This window comes from Schistocerca piceifrons, chromosome 4 (assembly GCF_021461385.2).
Source record: "Schistocerca piceifrons isolate TAMUIC-IGC-003096 chromosome 4, iqSchPice1.1, whole genome shotgun sequence".
Taxonomy (NCBI): Eukaryota; Metazoa; Arthropoda; class Insecta; order Orthoptera; family Acrididae; genus Schistocerca; species Schistocerca piceifrons.
The window spans coordinates 652,210,273-652,230,876 of NC_060141.1; the positions used below are offsets into that span (position 1 = coordinate 652,210,273).

The following is a 20,604-nucleotide window of genomic DNA, read 5'->3' on the forward strand; positions in this document are numbered from 1 at the left end:
GCTTTTCAGAGCATTCACACAAGGTTGGCGCCGGTGGCGACACCTACAACGAGCTGACATGAGGAAAGATTCCAAACGATTTCTCATCCTCAAACAGCAGTTGACTGGCGTTGCCTGGTGAAACGTTGTTGTGATGCCTCGTGTAAGGAGGAGAAATGCGTACCATCACGTTTCCGACTTTGATAAAGGTCGGATTGTATCCTATCGCGATTGCGGTTTATCGTATCACGACATTGCTGCTCGCGTTGGTAGAGATCCAATGACTATTAGCAGAATATGGAATCGGTTGTTTCTGGAGGGTAATAAGGAATGCCGTGCTGGATCCAGACGGCCTTGTATCACTAGCAGTTGAGGTGACAGGCATCTTATCCGCATCGCTGTAACGGATCGTGCCGCCACGTCTAGATCCCTGAGTCAACAGATGGGGACGTTTGCAAGACAACAACCATCTGCACGAAGAGTTCGACAACGTTCGCAGCAGCATGGATTATCGGCTCGAAGACCGTGGCTGCGATTGGCCTCGACGCTGCATCACAGACAGGAGCGCCTGCGATGGTATACTCAGCGTCGGACCTGGGTGCACGAATGGCAAAACGTCACTTTTTCGGATTAATCCAGGTTTTGTATACAGCATCATGATGGTCGGATCCGTGCTTGGCGACATCGCGGTGAACGCACATTGGAAGCGTGCATTGGTCATAGCCATACTGGCGAATCACCCGGCGTGATGGTATTGGGTCCCATTGGTTACAAGTCTCGGTCACCTCTTGTTCGCATTGACGGCACTTTGAACAGTGGACGTTACAGTTCAGATGTGTTACGACCCATGGCTCTACCCTTCATTCGATCCCTGCCAAACCCTACATTTCAGCACGATAATGCTGAACATTCTCCAGATCTCTCACCAATTGAAAACGTCTGGTCAATGGTGGCCGAGCAAGTGGCTCGTCACAATACGCCAGTCACTACTCTTGATGAACTGTGGTATCGTGTTGAAGCTGCATGGGCACTTTTACACGCCAACCAAGCTCTGTTTGACTCAATGCCCAGTCGAATCATGGTCGTTATTACGGCCAGAGGTGGTTGTTTTGGGTACTGATTTCTCATGATCTATGGACGCAAATTGCGTGAAAATGTAATCACATGTCAGTTCTAGTATAATATATTTGTCCAATGAATACTCGTTTATCATCTGCATTTCTTCTTGGTGTAGCAATTTTAATGGCTAGTAGTGTACCTTGTCATGCACGGATGAACATGATAGGCTGAAAGGCGTAAACGACAATGCTGCTAGTGACGAAAATGCATCGCTTTGGACAAACTCCTGCAGCTACATCCACACTCTAAAAATCATTGTGGAGTGCTTGGCAAAAGGTACGCGTCATTGTACCACTTATTAGAGCTTCTCTCCGTTCCATTCTGCATCTTTTTTCTTCATATCTACATATTTATTCCTGAACGTACTGAACGTAGTCACCTTCGACAGGTCCCTACCAGCGTCAGAAAATATAGTAGATCATCTCATCTTTCAATGAAGGACTCAGCGACATTTCTTGAAATTATTTCGAGGATCTCTCCACTTCTTAAGGTCAGTCGATATGACTAATAACATCCGTCACCAGCTCTACTTTTCAACTGATCTAGTTTCTTCTTCTCTGTACAACCTAAGGTCTACGTTTCACTTCCATACAGAGGGCATTGTGAATTTAAAATAATTCTGGAAAAAAGCATAATTGCGCCGTCAGCTGTAGAGCTGTATATTTATTCTCCACGTTTCAATTGTCAATGACCTTCACAGGAGAAAAATAGAATACATCAATGGATCTAAAATACGTTTCCGTAAAATATGAGATACAACGTTCATAACTGCATAAACTTTATCTTAATATAATAAAAAAAATGCTGTGCGTTAGCATTTACTGTAATTGTGTACACTGTGTACAATATACTACGTTCAGAATAGACATGACGGGTTTCCGACGCAACTACTTAGAGCTAAAGATGACCCAGTGCGATCGGAACATATCATTTAATTCAAAAATTGAGCAACTGAAACTGAACAATGAATGACATTTTTGTTTTAAATATCAGTACCGTTGTTGATTCTCTCGACACTAAAATATCGGTTACAGAGTTTCAGGAATATATTTAATTCCAATTCACTGTTTAATATCAGCAGAGCTCATTTCCTAAAAATGGTTCAAGCGGCTCTGAGCACTATGGGACTGAGGTCATCAGTCCCCTAGAACTTAGAACTACTTAAACCTAACTAACCTATGGCCATCACACACATCTATGCCCGAGGCAGAATTCGAACCTGCGACCGTAGCGGTCACGCGGTTCCAGACGGTAGCGCCTAGAACCGCTCGGCCACTCCGGCCGGCCTCAATTCCTAAAAATCGCGTTGAACAGACTCACTTGCATTTGGCCGCTTCATGTAAATACCTTAGCGGGAGAGGTCATTTAGCTGGTATATACTCTATGCTTCAAATTTAACGTTTAACAACTACTGTTACACTGTAATCTTCAATCTTGCCCTAGACTACCCCTATACCTAATCCAACTACTATATTTCCCTACACTTCATTTAACAATTGCTAGAATCCTTTTTATAACTTAGTACTGATAGTTATTCCCTCATTTTTCAACCATATACGACATAAATTACAGTTGTGTAAAGCTTCAACACAACATTTGTAGATAAATATATCGATTAATTCGGTGCTACAGAATGTTCACCAAATGTAAAATTCTCTTTTCTACACCTCTGCCAAACCGAAACTAATCCATAAAGTTTTAACCTTTGCTCTTTACGTGAAAATTAGACAACCATTGTGCACGCAGTGGCACTGAGTTGCAGCATAGCGGATTGTAACTATGACTACTACGAAAAAAATATGACGGTATTAAGCCATACGAAAGACTAGAGGCTTGAATTTCTTTAGTATCAACCACATACACAGGGTGTTACAAAAAGATAGGCCAAACTATCAGGAAACACTTCTCACACACAAATAAATAAAAGATGTTACGTTGACATGTGTCCGGAAACGCTTAATTTCCATGTTAGAGCTCATTTTAGTTTCGTCAGTATGTACTGTACTTCCTAGATTCACCGGCAGTTGGCCCAATTGAAGGAAGATAATGTTGACTTCGGTGCTTGTGTTGACATGCGACTCATTGCTCTACAGCACTAGCATCAAGCACATCAACAGGTTAGTGTTCATCACGAACATGGTTTTGCAGTCAGTGCAATGTTTACAAATGCGGAGTTGGCAGATGCTCATTTGATGTATGGATTAGCACGGGGCAAAAGCCGTGGCGCGGTACGTTTGTATCGAGACAGATTTCCAGAACGAAGTTGTCCCGACAGGAAGAGGTTCGAAGCAATTGATCGGCGTCTTAGGAGCACGGAACATTCCAGCCTATGACTCGCAACTGGGGAAGACCAAGAACGACGAGGACACCAGTAATGGGCGAGGCAATTCTTCGTGCAGTTGACGATAACCCTAATGTCAGCGTCAGAGAAGTTGCTGCTGTACGAGGTAACGCTGACCACGTCACTGTATGGAGAGTGCTACGGGAGAACCAGTTGTTTCCGTATCATGTACAGCGTGTGCAGGCACTATCAGCAGCTGATTGTCCTCCACGGGTACACTTCTGCGAATGGTTCATCCAACAATGTGTCAATCCTCATTTCAGTGCAAATGTTCTCCATACAGATGAGGCTTCATTCCAACGTGATCAAATTGTAAATTTTCACTATCAACATTTGTGGGCTGACGAGAATCCGCACGCAATTGTGCAATCACGTCATCAACACAGATTTTCTGTGAGCGTTTGGGCAGGCATTGTTGGTGATGTCTTGATTGGGCCCCATGTTCTTCCACCTACGCTCAATGGAGAACGTTATCATGATTTAATACGGGATACTCTACCTGTGCTGCTAGAACATGTGCCTTTACAAGTACGACACAACATGTGGTTCATGCACGATGGAGGTCCTGCACATTTCAGTCGAAGTGTTCGTACGCTTCTCAACAACAGATTCGGTGACCGATAGATTGGTAGAGGCGGACCAATTCCATGGCCTCCACGGTCTCCTGACCTCAACCCTCTTGACTTACATTTATGGGGGCATTTGAAAGCTCTTGTCTAAGCAACCCCGGTACCAAATGTAGAGACTCTTCGTGGTCGTATTGTGGACGGCTGTGATACAATACGCCATTCTCCAGGGCTGCATCAGCGCATCAGGGATTCCATGCGACGGAGGGTGGATGCAATTATCCTCGCTAACGGAGAACATTTTGTACATTTCCTGTAACAAAGTGTTTGAAGTCACGCTGGTACGTTCTGTTGCTGTGTGTTTCCATTCCATGATTAAAGTAATTTGAAGAGAAGTAATAAAATGAGCTATAACATGGAAAGTAAGCGTTTCCGGAAACATGTCCACATAACACATTTTCTTTCTTTGTGTGTGAGGAATTTTTCCTGAAAGTTTGGCCGTACCTTTTTGTAACACCCTGTACATCAGAGAAATTTAATAGTATCATTTTTGTTTGTTTTGTGTTTTGAGTCATCAGTCTTCTGACTTATTTGTTGCTGCCCACCACGAATTTCTCTCCTGTGCCAACCTGTTCTTCTCAGAGAAGCAATTGCACCATACGACCTCAATTATCTGCTGGATGTGTTCTAATCTCTGCCTTCCATTACAGATTTTATCCTCTACAGCTTCCTGTATGACCATGGAAGTTATTCCCTGATGTCTTAACAGATTTCCCATCATCCTGTCCCTTCTTATTGTCAGTGTTTCCCTATATTCCTTTCCTCGTCGAGCCTGCGGAGTACCTACTCATTCCTTACCTTATCAGGCCACCTACTTTTCAACATTCTTCTGTAGCACCTCAATTCAAAGGCTTCGGTTCTCTTCTGTTCTTGTTTTTCCACAGTTCATGTCCCACTACATTCGATGCTGTGCTCCAAACGTACATTCTTAGATATTTATTCCTGAAGTTAAGACCTCTGTTTGATACCACCAGACAACTCTTGGACAGGAATGGCCTTTTTGCCAGTGCTAGTCCGTTTCTCATGTCTTCCTTGCTCCATCTGTCATCGGTTATTTTGCTGCCGAAGTAGCAGAGTTTCTTATCTCCGGCTACTTCGTGATCCCCAATTCTAACTTTAAGTTTCCCGCTGTTCTCACTTCTGCTGCTTCTCATTACTTTTATCTTTCTTCGATTACACTTAATCCATATTCTGTACTCATTAGACTGTTCATTCCGTTCAACACAACCTTTAAATCTGCTTCTCATTCACTAAGGAAAGTAATACCATCAGCGAATTGCATCACTGATATCCTTTCACCCTGTTTAATATCGCTCTTGAACTTTTGTTTTGTTTCCCTTATGGCTTCTTCGATGTATAAACTGAACAGTAGGGGCGAAATGCTACAATCCTGCCCTACATTCTTTTCAATCCGAACACTTCGTTCTTGCTGTTCCAGTCTTTTTGTTCCTTCTTAGTTGTCGTACATACTGTGTATTACCCTTAGTTCCCTATAGCTTACCCCTATTTTTTCTCAAAATTTCGAAGAACTTGCACCATTGTACATTGTCGAATGCTTTTTCGATGTCAACAGATCCAATGGACGTGTCTCGATTTTTCTTCACTTCTGCTTCCTTTAACAACCGAAATGTCAGAATGGCCTATCTGGTGTCTTTATGATACCTAAAGCCAAACTGATCGTCATCTACGGTTCCTCAATTCTCTTTTCAGCTGTTTTGTATATTATTCTTGTTGGAAACTTCGATGCATGAGACGTTAAGCTGGTTCCGGGACAATTCTCACGCTTGTCAGCTCTTCTTATCTTCGGAATTATGTGAATGATGTTTCTTTGAATGTCTGTTTGTGTATCGCCAGTCTCATACATTCTACACACCACCGTGAACAACAGTTTTGTTGCCACTTCAGAAATTCCGATGGAATGTTATCTATACCTTCTGCCTTTTTAATCTCAAGTCTTCCAAAGCCCTTTTAAATTCTGATTGTTATACTGGATACCCTACATTCTCCCGGTCACCTCCTTTTTCTTCTTCTATCACGTCGTCAGACAAGACTTCACCCTCGTAGAGGCCTTCATTATACTCTTTCCTCCACTGTCCTCTATGGTCTGCATTTAACAGTGGAACTACCAATGAACTCTTAATGTTGCAGCCCTTGTTTTTAATTTCACGAAAGGTAGTTTTGGTTTTTCTATGTGCTGTGCCTGTCCTTCCCACATTCATTTCTTGTTCGATTTCTTCGCATCTTTCATGCAACCATGTCACCTTAGCTTTCTTGTCCTCACTATTTATTTCAATCGTCAGTGACATCTATTCCTGTATTCCCGTATTTCTTTGAACGTTTTTGTACCTATTTCTTTCATCGATCAGCTAAAGTATTTCATCAGCTACAAATGGTTTTTCCGCAGTTACCTTAGTAATAACTACGGTTTTCTTCTCCAGCATCCGTGATTGCTCTCTTTAGAGATATTCTTTCCTCTTCAACAGAAATGCCTATTGAGTTATTCATTACTACAGTATCTACATCCTCAGATAACTTGAAACGTATCTCTTCACTCTTTTGTGCCTCCGTATCCCACATCTAACCACACTGATTCTTCCTGACTAGTCACTCAAACTTCAGCCTACTCTTCATCGTTGCTAAATTGTTATCTGAGTTTGCATATGCTCCTGGGTGCGACTCACAATCCGAGATCTAATTTTGGAACTTCTGTCTGACCATTACGTAATCTAATTGAAATCTTCTGACATTTCCCGATATTTTCCAAGCATACCTTCACCTCCTGTGATTCTTGAATAGAATACTCGCTATTACTAACTTCAGAACTCCATTAGTGTTTCTCCTCTCTCGTTCCTACTCCCGAGTCTTTATTGTCCGGTAAAGCTTTCTGTTGTGGTTGGCAGGATAGCCAACACCGTGTTACTAGAGGAGGCCGAAATGCACGCGTTTTAGCTCACGCAGGCTGGCGTGAGGAAATTAGAATTTAGAAAAACGGACGTAGCTGGTGGAATACTTAACTTTAATCCATTAATGATGAACGTCGGTCTTGACGGTACATGATTCACAATATCAATAGTAACTGATAATGGCGCCTTGCTAGGTCGTAGCAAATGACGTAGTTGAAGACTATGCTAAACTATCGTCTCGGAAAATGAGAAAGTAAGTAGGCAATGAACCATCGCTAGCAAAGTCGGCTGTACAACTGGGTCGAGTGCTAAGAAGTCTCTCTAGACCTGCCGTGTGGCGGCGCCCGGTCTGTAATCACCGATAGTGGCGACACGCGGGTCCGACGTATACTAACGGACCGCGGCCGATTTAAAGGCTACCACCTAGCAAGTGTGGTGTCTGGCGGTGACACCACACTTTCCTCCGCCACATCCCCTACAACCACATTTCATTTCTCCACGACCATTAGATTTTCATCATATATCATTCTAATACCAGTCAAATTTATTCGATTTATTCGTTTCCTCGTCGTTCCAAGTCTATTATTTATTAACTATTTTGTTGTTGTGGTATAAGAAGTCCCATGTAACCTCTAAGTCCATAGTCTATTTAATTTTTCCCATGTTCCAACCTGTGAACACCTAGTTCTAAGCATACCATGGAATTCAATTCTAAAATTTTTTCAGCTCCACAGTTAGTTTTGAAGTGATTCTACTTTTGCTTGGAACTTTACTGGAACTTATATTCTGTTTGGTTTATTCCCATTGTCTGCGTCCACGATATTACAAGACATCCTCAGACAGTGATCACAGACTTTGACAGAAGTTACTCGGGTTGCAGGTGCCATCTTCGAGCAGGGCACGGACGAGGTGCAGGCGGCGTTCAAGTTGGCGATGCTGACGCACAACAAGAACACATCGGGCCGCTTCGAGCTGCAGGCCTTCGTCGACGTCATCAACACCGCAGACGCCTTCAAGCTGTCCCGGCTCAGTGAGTACCTCCATTATCTAATAGATAATTTGAATTCGTCCCATAGAAGTAGGTGCTGACTATGTGCTGCAAAATTATCTGTCCTTATTCAGGGAATGAGATGCCTTGTTCCTGGCAGTTTAGACATTACAATTCAAGGTTTCATTATTTACCTTTTAATAAAATCAGATGTATAACAATTGCGAAAGAAGCTGACGGTTAAGAATGTTGAGGGTAATCCGTATAGCAACACGAAAGAATACAGGAACAAGATGCCATTTAAAAATATTTATGCATTGTTAGTGGGCGAGAAAAGCAGCTATTAATATAAACTTTATTCTCAGATAAAGATGTTTAGTAACAGCTGGAAATTCCGTGATATTTAACACAATAGTTGTGACTACAGAGGACGTCTTAAAGAGCTCTACTTTGGAAATAATGGATAGCGAAATGTGTACAAAATCTGTTTTCAGTGTTGAATTGAGTGGATGACTCAAAGACTTCTATTCAGGAGAGGTACCATTTGTCTTAGGCTGTCGTACTACGTTATTCTTTCGATACTCTCTGGATACAACGTTTAAGACCTTTCTCAGGTCTTGTGAAATCAGATTGCAACGGTTGTGGAATGAATGAAATGATACAAGAACTTTGTCGATGGAGGTCGGCACAGCCTACCTTCTCATGAAACAGTTACTTTTTAAACAAACTAACGCAGAGCTTCCTGACGAAAGCTTATTTAGCCCTGCAGGAATGACCGTAAACTGAGGAGGCGGGGACAGTGTGAGTTTTGCTGTTGACCTAAGGTTGCCAAGAAGATCGCCGTATGCACTGATTTTTCCACTGCAATGTATGTTCCACATGGTTTTTTCGTATTTACTGTTCCTGGAGCAAATGTCTCATTGCACTGCGAGTAGGGATAAAACTAACTGATCAAGTTAACAGCATTTTTTGGAATTTGGGGGGAGGGGGTGAAGGGTCAAAGTTCCATTTATTAGTAACACTTGTAGCGTGCCCTGATGCGTCTTTCGTATTGTGGTCGCAAGTGGAAAGTCAACGCGCATAACGCCGTCTGTTTTCTGCACGAAGAGAAAGCGTTCAACTTGTGTTAATGCGGAGTGACAGAAACTGTTTCCATATCACTTTCAGCCTGTGATAAGCCATTGTGGGGGTCCTCCACAGCCTTCTATCTACCTCTATACATTATGCGTTACCTAAAATTTTTGTAAAAGAGGACAAATATAAATTCACTACATTATCCATTACATGAAGTCAAATGTCTTAATTGTGCAAGGTTGCATTTACCCGCGTCCACAGTCAGCCCTGTTTAATTTCTGTTTCCTAGCTATATTATGATTTTTACTTGATTGATTCGAAGTTGGAATAGGTTCATGTACACTATAATGCACGAATTCATAGTGCACAGAAACAAGACCATTCTTTAGAAAGAGAAAGTATTACCGAGGACACAAAATTATATGGATGTTCCCAGAGGAATTAAGTTATATTTAGTTAGCATTTTTGAGTGTTCATATATACTCAGTGGTTCTTTTATTTATAATAAATAAACAATTAAATTTTTTATGACATATGGTACACAGTTCAGCAGTTAATACTCCTTAAGAAATTGAATTTTATGTACCGTTGAACTAGCCTTAATACTCTGCAAACTAGCACTTGTGAAAGTTAAAGACTTTGGAGCATGAGCCTGTAACACTACGCACGAGATGGTAGGATCCATTGAATGTTGCCTTCGTTGATTTCCAATTACATGTTCACTTGCTTGCTTAGTCTGAGAGCACTCGAAGTTCAATCACGTTAACTGGATAAGTGGACAGGTTAAATGGGGTCAACATAGCCCTCAACTAGGGCAATTTACTATATGACAGGAACAATGATTTTCCTTCAGCAAACTTGCTAACGTATTGAAACACCCACTCAAACAAGCGTATATTTAGATAATTAGCTCACAAAATTAGTCCAGAAACTTGTTCCAAACATACTTAGCTTTGAGTCGGGCCATATTATGCTGGACACGGTGGTATGCTGAGCACTTATTGCTGTTCGTGTATGACAATTCTCTATTCAGCGAGAACAGGCGCATTAGTCCATAAAAAGGCGATTTATTCTTAATGTATTAATTTGTTGTTAGATTTCATTTTCGGCTCTAGTCGGAAGTAACTATCCTAACCATAATACGCTACACATTTTTGTTAATATCTATATTGTGGGAACTCCCATCCACACAAAAAATCAGTTGACTGAATATCCTCATAAACGCCTATCTATATATGTGTTTCAGTAAAAAAAAGTAGCAAATGTACAATAGGTCGTCTCAGTGATGTATTTTTAGTCTACAGAGGACTAAAAGCAAAAATTAAGGCAATTATGTTTACAACACGTACGTAAAACAGAAAAGACATTGCAAAATAAAGATAAATTAATCTGTCAGGAAAATAAGCCCTTAAGTTAAAGGAACTATTCCACAATACTATAACGTCAACAATCGTCCGGTGCAGAAATACGAGGGCGTTCAATTAGTAATGTAACTAATTTTTTTCTGAAAACAAACTGGTTTCTCACGGTTCCAATGCACCATATTATTTCCCGCACTTTGGGTTACAAAACCCTATTTTTGAATATCGTCTCCCTCCAATGTGATGACTTTACGTCACCTTAATGGGAGGGCCTGTGTGACTGCATGATACCACCGTACCGAGTGGGGTAGCGCAGTGGTTAGCACAATGAACTCGCTTTCGGGAGGACGACAGTTCAAACTCGCGTTCGGGCATCCTGATTTTGCTTTTCCATGTTTTCCCTAAATCTCTTGATGCAAATGGTGGAACGGTTTCTTCAAAAGGGCACGGCCGCTTTCCTTCAACATCCTTCTCTAATCTGGGTTTGTGCTCCGCATCTAACGACATCCTTGTCAACAAGACGTCATCCTACTCCTCCTCAATTGGTCAACGCCTGAGCTAACGTCTTGCTGCATCAGTAACCTCCCCCTCCCCCACGTACTGTTTTCCGAGGAGTGTATCATTCATTAGATCAAACAGATGGAAGTTGGAAGGCGCGAGATCCTGGCTGTAGGGTGGATGAGGAAGGTCGAATGAAGTTTTTCGAGCTATTTGCGGGTGCACTACCAAGACATACGTCCAGTTGTGCAGCGAGGTGTTTGGAGTCCGTCAATCACCTCGAATGAGATTGTCCGCACTTTCAAAAATGGCAGGAGTCACAGCTGTGTGCGGTCGGCCGGCACACGGAAGATCATTTCACCAATGAAACACGAGCAGTGGTGTACATACTACTAAACCAATGTGGCACCAGGCTAGAAATGAGGCACCGTTTTGCGGTTTATTCGGAAACATTATCAGACTTGCAAAGTGCTTTAGGTTGGAACCAGGTACACAGACAATAAGATCCGGCCATCCTGATTTAGGTTTTCCGTGATTTCCCTAAATCGCTCCAGGCAAATGCCGGGATGGTTCCTTTCAAAGGGCACGGCCGACTTCCTTCCCCATCCTTCCCTAATTCGATGAGACCGATGACCTCGCTGTCTGGTCTCCTTCCCCAAAACCAACCAACCAACCACAGTCACCAAGAATCGCCCACCAGACTAACTGCGACTTTTATTTGTATATCCATCCTTGTAAATGGAGATTATTTAGGAAAATGAAACACCTACACCCGTCTTTATGTCACTTATTGTATGGGTACCAGTTTCAGTGCTTCAGTGCATCTTCTAGCCTTAGCTGACGCTGTAAGGTTTATGACACCATCCGTACACACAATGCATTAATGGCCAACATCTAAAGCTCTAGTCTGCTTAAACCAGTCGTGGAAGTTGCCTTTTTATGCATTGTGTGTATGGATGGTGTTATAAACTTTATTGCATCAGCAAAGGCCTTACGTTTGTGCACTGAAGCACCGAAATTGGTAACCATACAATAAATGACGTCATAAGGACGGCCGTAGGTGTTTCATTTTCTTACGTAACTGGGACTTTTTCTCGAACATGTTGCTAAACCATTGATCCTTGGCCGGCTGGGGTGGCCGAGCGGTTCTAGGCGCTACAGTCTGGAACCGCGCGGCCGCTACTGTCGCGGGTTCGAATCCTTCCTCGGGCATGGATGTGTGTGATGTCCTTAGGTTAGTTAGGTTTAAGTAGTTCTAAGTTCTAGGGGACTGATGACCTCAGAAGTTAAGTCCCATAGTGCTCAGAGCCACTTTGAACCATTGATCCTTGCTCCGTTGAATTCCTGTGAGTCACGCTGTACATTTTTATGGAGCGACTGGTACGCCGCCGAGCATGCAAAGAAACCTCTGGAAGAAGACGATCCACCGTCTCATGGATGATGTGTAACCAAGAGATTCCCACGATGTTTCTAGTCGAGGCAGATGCCGCATTGGATGAATATCTTCAGGTACATTCATATTCAAAGAAAACAGAACACCTTGAACGACTTGAGACTGGACTTTCATATACACACGACATGTACATTAGACTGTTCTGCAGAAATGATTAGCACTTCAGTCACCTCAGTTCAGCATGTGTTCTGTTGTCTAGTAGCCGCAGTGTCCACCATCGGCCGTGATAACTTATTGAGTGCGTGATGGCATCGACCTGTGCAAGGCGCGAATTGCGTCCATGCTGCATTCACCTGGTTCCAAAGCTCATCTGTGGTCATCGGTAGCGAGTCACTGCGCTGCACCCTTCGTATCCCGCACATTTCCGATTGGTAACAAGTCTGGTGATCTGGCGGGAGAGTGCAAAAGCTGACATCTTGTGAAACCAAGAAGACTCGTATTCGTACAGTATCATGTGATGGTGCATTGTCTTGCTAAAATGCTCTCTGGGGTGTTGTGCAGAAATGATCGTGCTATTGGTCGCAGCATGTCATTCACGTAGGTCACACCGGACATCAATCATCAGTGATTTGGGGTGTACGCAGTACCACCCCATACCATAGCGCCTTGAGCTAGCGCTATATATCTTGTGCGATAGCAGTCACTGTGATGCCATTCTCCCGTCTGTGGCGAAACGAAATGCGGCCATTTTCAAACAAACAAAACCTGGAGTCGTCCGAAAACACTATCTGATGCCATTCCTGTCCACAGTGACGTCATTCCATACACCACTGCCGTCTTCCATATTTCTGACATTCGTCAAACGTAGGCGGAGAAGTGGACGACGCGCAGGTAACCCATGCCGTAATAGAGACGGACTGTCACACCTGACATTGTACGACGTGTTACACAGTTCCACTGTTGCGCCGGAGCCAAGGAGGACGCAGATCTGTACTGCAATGCCGTTGGAATGAAGTGTAAGTCTACTCGGAGGATGATCTGGGGACCTCACCGGTTGAGTCCCATAGTGCTCAGAGCCATTTGAACCATTTTTTGATGATCTGGGTGGTGCGACCTGACCCATCTCGTCGTGCTCCAAGGCCTTCCGTGAACCATTCTGCACTCAACCGTTGCACTGACGAATCCCTTTGTCCCACACGACGAGCAGTTTTGCGGCTGAATGCATTACATTCTCTCATGCCAATAATGTGCCCTTTTCCAAACTCACTAATTTGACAATACAGTTCAAGCATGCATCTGCGAGGCACCCTGCTTGTTTGCTCAAGACACACTGATCCATTAGCTATGATTTATAGCAACAATGAGAGAAGCAGGCACATTTTAGCGGAGGTAATGTTGCGCCACGATATCGTTGTTGACCTTGAACCCGCGGCCCGACAGGGTTCAAATCCTAATCATTTCTGCAAAACATACTAATGTACGGGTCCTATGAATACAAACGTCCTATCTCTAGTATTTCAACGTGTTCATGTTTTTATCTGAGCATGAGTACATTTAAGGCAAGATTAGAAATAAGATGTAACAGCAGTGCTGGTTAATTTTCCTCCTTCCTCGAATCTTCTCCATGGTGTAATTTACTTTCCGTCTGTCTTGGTGTCTTATGAAACATTTTATCCTTGCCTTTTGATTTAATACAAAACCCTTCACCTTTCTAAAGAAGCGGGTATGATTTTGGTGTGGTCTCTGCTCAATTATTTTACTGTCGCTGGTTTTACTAGTTCACTTGCAGTTTTGAATTTTACTGAATGCTACTAAAACGCTACAGGTATTGTAGATGCACCTAATGCTGTTGTATAATCACCTTCCAGTAACATTAGTAAATGTCTCACAGAACAATACTTTCCATTAAGTACGAAATCCATCATATATCGTTTCAGGTGCCTTTCATATTACTTGTTCAGCGCTAATATGAAATGAACCCTTGAAGTGTGCAGTTTTTGGGTTGCAAAAATAAATATCACCGACGCTACCGTGGGTCACACAGGAAACAGATTAGTTCGAAGCCAGGTGAGTGCCCGTAACCTACAAAATAAAAAGGTATGCTCATGAACATTGCTATCCCCACGCGTTTTCAGTGCCACCATGACTCCCCAACCTCAGTACCGAGTGCTTAAAGCACTCAGCACCGACTCGTAACCACCACACTCCAGGAAATGGAGATTGTTGTAGACACGAACTTGTATGTCCAATGTTTGCATGCTTTTGACCAATGTGCAGTCCCAAACATCTTGTAGTTCGTAGATCAATTAACGTGTGGACATGTGGATGTTTAGAAGCATAGACAACCTATTAGCGGACGAGGTGAAAAAACTGCGCACATTCAGAAGACGGAGAAATGGCCTGTCGAATTTACTCAAGACATTAATCTTGTCTCTTTCTGTGCTTTCCACAAGCAGGTCGGTTTCACCACTGTCAGATATCCTTACGCACCTTTGTGCCCATTACACATGCTTGTGTAAGAGCGCAGACCACAGTTGTATACCAATAAGAGAATAGTTTGGAGACTTTTCAAGATTAAATTATGGGTGAACTTTGAGTATTTCAGCTGCTTCCTACTGTATAGATATTGGTCTAACTGAGGTGTCGTACATAGCTGCACTCGTTAGAAATATGAGGACATTATTGTAAATTATGTCAATGCGTGGTGTCTGTTCTTTCGGAGAAATTCGGAAGTACAGACACCATGCACTCATATAATGAGTTGCCTTCGATGGGCTAGGAATGCAACAGCTTCACTATTAATGCACTGTCACGTTCGACCTCCTACAGGAATCTCAAAGTAGAGAACATGAAGGACATGGACGGGGACTGTGGATACGTGGCGCTAGATGGGAATGTCGGTTGTCCGAGGAGCGTACCTTTAAAATCCGTGCGTTTGCAATAAACACTGTGTCCGAGTGGCGCAGTAGTTAAGCAACAGAATAAAACAGTCTGTATTAGGCAGTGGCGCGGCACGGACGTGTTGTCCCAGTCGCTGGCGCGCATGAAAGGGGAAGTGTTTACACCGCTGAAACTCGCGCGTCTTGTTGTCTGACTGGATCGACATGATACACAATTTTAGAAAGATTACGTTCCAATTTACATTTGTCAACGAGTATGCGAGACCCAAGGATTACGAAATAAAGCGTTTCTTGAGGGAAGAGGTTTGTTTACCTGCTACAGACCTATTGGGATACACCTATCTATTGTAAGCAGTTCAATGTACGTCAAGATGAACGGTGAAGCTGTCTGTGAAAGAACTCTCGCCCCTGCTCAGGGAGGATTTAAATTCTGACACTCTGATGGCCATATCAGCGATGTAAAAGTAGCTCCTTCCAGCTTGGGTGTGAGGGTCATTTGGATCTTTGAATTGCCATTTGAGGTACCAGAATCGATGGTTACTGAATCGCTGCGACCATATGGAACGGTGCTTAGCCATACACCTGAACGCTGGGGGGTTTTGCCACCTATCCCGTGCTAAACGGCGCCCGACAGGTGCGAATCGTCCTTAACAAAAATATCCCTTCATTTGTATATGTCGGAGGTTGTCGAGCTTTGTGATTCACGATGGCCAGCCACCCAAATGTTCCTGCTGTGGTGGAGAAGGACATATTCGCTCGGAGTGCATAGAGCGCCGCGTCATACAATTACCAATGGAGAAGCGTCACAACGTGAAGTTCCCACGCAACTGCTGACGACGTACGTGTTGGTGGCCCGCAGGGAGGTGTTGCCGAGTTCGGAGCGCGACACGGACGTGTTGATGCAAGAGCAGATCGGGGTAAGGGAGCATAGAGGTGACACGGAGAATGCCCCTAGACGCACCCCACGGGAGATGAGCGGGGAACCTTCCGCACCCTCACATGTAGCACGCAACGTGAGAGTGGAGGTCGAGACAGTGGCGGCAGTAACGGAAAAACGAACGATAGATGGACACAGTGAGCTGTCGCCTACGGCGGCAAAAGGCAGGGGGCGCAAAGAACGATCGCCGAAGTGTCGCAAAAAGCGTTGCCATACTTCGGGTGACAGGTCCTCCCCTAGCATAGGTGACACGGAAATTATTCGAGTTGAAGAAACGTCTGACATGGAACACGTGCCTTTAGAGGACCCTGAAGAGTTTCCTTCAGTTGGTGCCTTTCAGACTGTCCCTCTTCATTGACATCGACTGACCCGGTACTGTCAACAGGGGAGTCAGGGACAATGTACCTGCAGCCACATCGAAATGAAGGGGAGGGCGTTTCTGGGATTGATGACGACTACGACTGAGCAGAACCAGTAGAAGAGATACAGGAATTGGCAGCCGCACTTGATGACGACCCACTTAAATGATACACACCACAGAACGAAAACAACGGAGGGCAGCCCGTCGGCGGACACCCCTCTGAGCACGAATAGTCGACTACAGTCTTTGGAGTTCACAATGGCATGACACGAGCATGACAACGACAAGTGAGCAAGCGTATATGGTGGGGTGAACATTAACACCACACGATCGCTTGCAAAGATGCAACTTTTACGGGACATGATTTACGCTACGGACGTGGATATTCTGCTGGTGCTGGAATCCTGTAATGCTGCCTTTCCCCACGAGCGTGGCTATAACACTTACCTAGCGCCGACTTCAGGAGGAGTCGTGGCACAGCAATATTACTCTGGGAAGGGATTCAGGTGTGTGACTTCGATTACCTCCCTTCTACATCTACATTTACATGATTACTCTGCAATTCACATTTAAGTGCTTGGCAGAGGGTTCGTCGAACCACAATCACACTATCTCCCTATCATTCCACTCCCGAACAGCGCGCGGGAAAAACGAACACCTAAACCTTTCTGTTCGAGCTGTGATTTCTCTTATTTTATTTTGATGATCATTCCTACCTATGTAGGTTGGGCTCAACAAAATATTTTCGCATCCGGAAGAGTAAGTTGGTGACTGAAATTTCGTAAATAGATCTCGCCGCGACGGAAAACGTCTTTGCTTTAATGACTTCCATCCCAACTCGCGTATCATATCTGCCACACTCTCTCCCCTATTACGTGATAATACAAAACGAGTTGCCCTTTTTTGCACCCTTTCGATGTTCTCCGTCAATCCCACCTGTTAAGGATCCCACACCGCGCAGCAATATTCTAACAGAGGACGAACGAGTGTAGTGTAAGCTTGGGGTTTGTCGGTGACAACGGCATTCGTACTGTCTACATCTATGCACCCTCCGGATCTGACAATCTACCGGCACGTGAGCAATTCTATTCGGAGGAGATCGCGCCCCTGTTCCATGGGAGATATGACCACATCTTGATAGGAGGGGATTTTAAATGTGTTATCATACCGAACGATCAAACCCCTAATACGCATTGCACACGATCAGCCAAGACATGGCACTAATGGACACGTGGGAAAAGATCAATGGGCAGCGAGAGGGTTACACATGTTCTAATAGCCACTCGGCGAACAGGCTGGCTCGGATTTACCTTTCTGACGTATTAAGAGATCACGTGTTGGCTACTGAGCGTTGTCCCACAGCTTTCACGTATCACCTTGCATATTTACAGGATGTTACAAAAAGATACGGCCAAACTTTCAGGAAAAATTCCTCACACACAAATAAATAAAAGATTTTACGTTGACATGTGTCCGGAAACGCTTAATTTCCATGTAAGAGCTCATTTTAGTTTCGTCAGTATGTACTGTACTTCCTCGATTCACCGCCAGTTGGTCCAGATGAAGGAAGGTAATGTTGACTTCCATGCTTGTGTTGACATGCGACACATTGCTCTACAGTACTAGCATCAAGCACATCAGTACGTAGCATCAACAGGTTAGTGTTCATCACGAACGTGGTTTTGCAGTCAGTGCATTGTTTACAAATGCGGAGTTGGCAGATGCCCATTTGATGTATGGATTAGCACGGGGCAATAGCCGTGGCGCGATACGTTTGTATCGAGACAGATTTCCAGAACGAAGGTGTACCGACAGGAAGACGTTCGAAGCAATTGATCGGCGTCTTAGGGAGCACGAAACCTTCCAGCCTATGACTCGCGACTGGGGAAGACCTAGAACGACGAGGACACCTGCAATGGACGAGGCAATTCTTCGTGCAGTTGACGATAACTCTAATGTCAGCGTCAGAGAAGTTGCTGCTGTACAAGGTAACGTTGACCACGTCACTGTATGGAGAGCGCTACGGGAGAACCAGTTGTTTCCGTACCATGTACAGCGTGTGCAGGCACTATCAGCTGCTGATTGGCCTCCACGGGTACACTTCTGCGAATGGTTCATCCAACAATGTGTCAATCCTCATTTCAGTGCAAATGTTCTCCATACGGATGAGGCTTCATTCCAACGTGATCAAATTGTAAATTTTCACTATCAACATTTGTGGGCTGACGATAATCCGCACGCAATTGTGCAATCACGTCATCAACACAGATTTTCTGTGAGCGTTTGGGCAGTCACTGTTGGTGATGTCTTGATTGGGCCCCATGTTCTTCCACCTACGCTCAATGGAGCACGTTATCATGATTTAATACGGGATACTCTACCTGTGTTCCTAGAACATGTGCCTTTACAAGTACGACACAACATGTGGTTCATGCACGATGGAGCTCCTGCACATTTCAGTCGAAGTGTTCGTACGCTTCTCAACAACAGATTCGGTGACCGATGGATTGAGGCCGGCCGAAGTGGCCGTGCGGTTAAAGGCGCTGCAGTCTGGAACCGCAAGACCGCTACGGTCGCAGGTTCGAATCCTGCCTCGGGCATGGATGTTTGTGATGTCCTTAGGTTAGTTAGGTTTAACTAGTTCTAAGTTCTTGGGGACTAATGACCTCAGCAGTTGAGTCCCATAGTGCTCAGAGCCATTTTTGAACCGATGGATTGGTAGAGGCGGACCAATTCCATGCCCTCCACGCTCTCCTAACCTCAACCCTCTTGACTTTCATTTATGGGGGCATTTGAAAGCTCTTGTCTACGCAACCCCGGTACCAAATGTAGAGACTCCTCGTGCTCGTATTGTGGACGGCTGTGATACGAGGACATTTTGAACATTTCCTGTAACAAAGTATTTGTAGTCACACTGGTACGTTCTGTTGCTGTGTGTTTCCATTCCATGATTAATGTGATTTGAAGAGAAGTAATAAAATGAGCTCTAACATCGAAAGTAAGCGTTTCCGGATACATGTCCACATAACATATTTTCTTTCTTTGTGTGTGAGGTATGTTTCCTGAAAGTTTGGCCGTATCTTTTAGTAACACCCTGTATACACGTTAATCCTTCCATGGCAGTGGCTCTGACGGACCTGTAGTTTGTAGAAACTCAATTGATCGTTATTGGTGGGTCGCAAATGTCGTCAGCGGATCGAAGAAACATGGCAGACATGCACTCGTCACTTGCTGATGCACCGTACGGTTCTTTCATGCTGACTGCAATGTGCAAAACCGGCGATAGGAAGAGCTCTCATGACGTATAGCAAGGAAAAAGCGAGATGGCTCTGGAGATACAATTGATTATTACTATGTGTGCTTCGTGATCTGTCCTCTAGGATACCATCGTCCGAGCGTCAATCGGAAGTCCATAGCATTGAGGCGTGCATTTTGTCGATCAGGAGACTTCGATTGGAGGGATTTTCGATCCGTGTTCTGTGCTTGGACAACGTCGATGGAGAACGTATCCGCATGCATCATGTGTCCAAGGAAAATGCTCGTAATCCTCCATCCTTGATCACAGTGCTCCATGGTGGATATGATCGGCCTTGACGTCACAACAGGACATTTCTGCTGGGTTTCTGGAGCAAAACTGCCTCCTTTTGACTGGGACGCCAACGGACAATAGGATAGGAGAAGAAATTTTGCGACAGATGCAAAACAGAGGTGGATGGTCCGGATACACAGACGTTATTGGAACCCCTAACGGAAGATAACATACAGAGGGCACTCACAAACTTTTCGGTATATATGAATCCCCTGGTCCGGATGGGTTGACAGTCAAGTTTTATAGCGAATTTGCGGATTTATTGATGTCCCAATGGGTGTTGATGTGTAATGAATTATTGAGCCCTGACACGGACGTCCCGTCGCAATTCACGAGGGGACTGTTTATACCAATACCGAAATCGGAAGTCAGCACCCCTCAATTTCGATCGCTCACGATGCTCAATACTGACTATAATATCTTTGCGCGAATGTTGGCGGCAAGGCTCAAGAGTCTAATATCGAAGACACCGCCACAAGACAAGGCCTGTCTACGGGTTAGGTGCCGCATCAATTCTATCGGAGGCGAGTACCGT

The 20,604-nt window shown here is 44.2% G+C and overlaps 1 protein-coding gene across 1 annotated transcript in view; it reads left to right on the top strand.

Annotated features, from left to right (window-relative positions):
- LOC124795312 (glutamate receptor 1-like) overlaps nt 1-20,604 on the top strand; it is a 1,309,547-nt gene that overhangs the window by 363,159 nt on the left and 925,784 nt on the right. The window contains exon 2 of the mRNA XM_047259283.1: nt 7,849-7,998. Coding sequence (XP_047115239.1) covers nt 7,902-7,998 — 97 coding nt within the window. The 5' untranslated portion in view covers nt 7,849-7,901. The remainder of the gene's footprint in view (nt 1-7,848; nt 7,999-20,604) is intronic.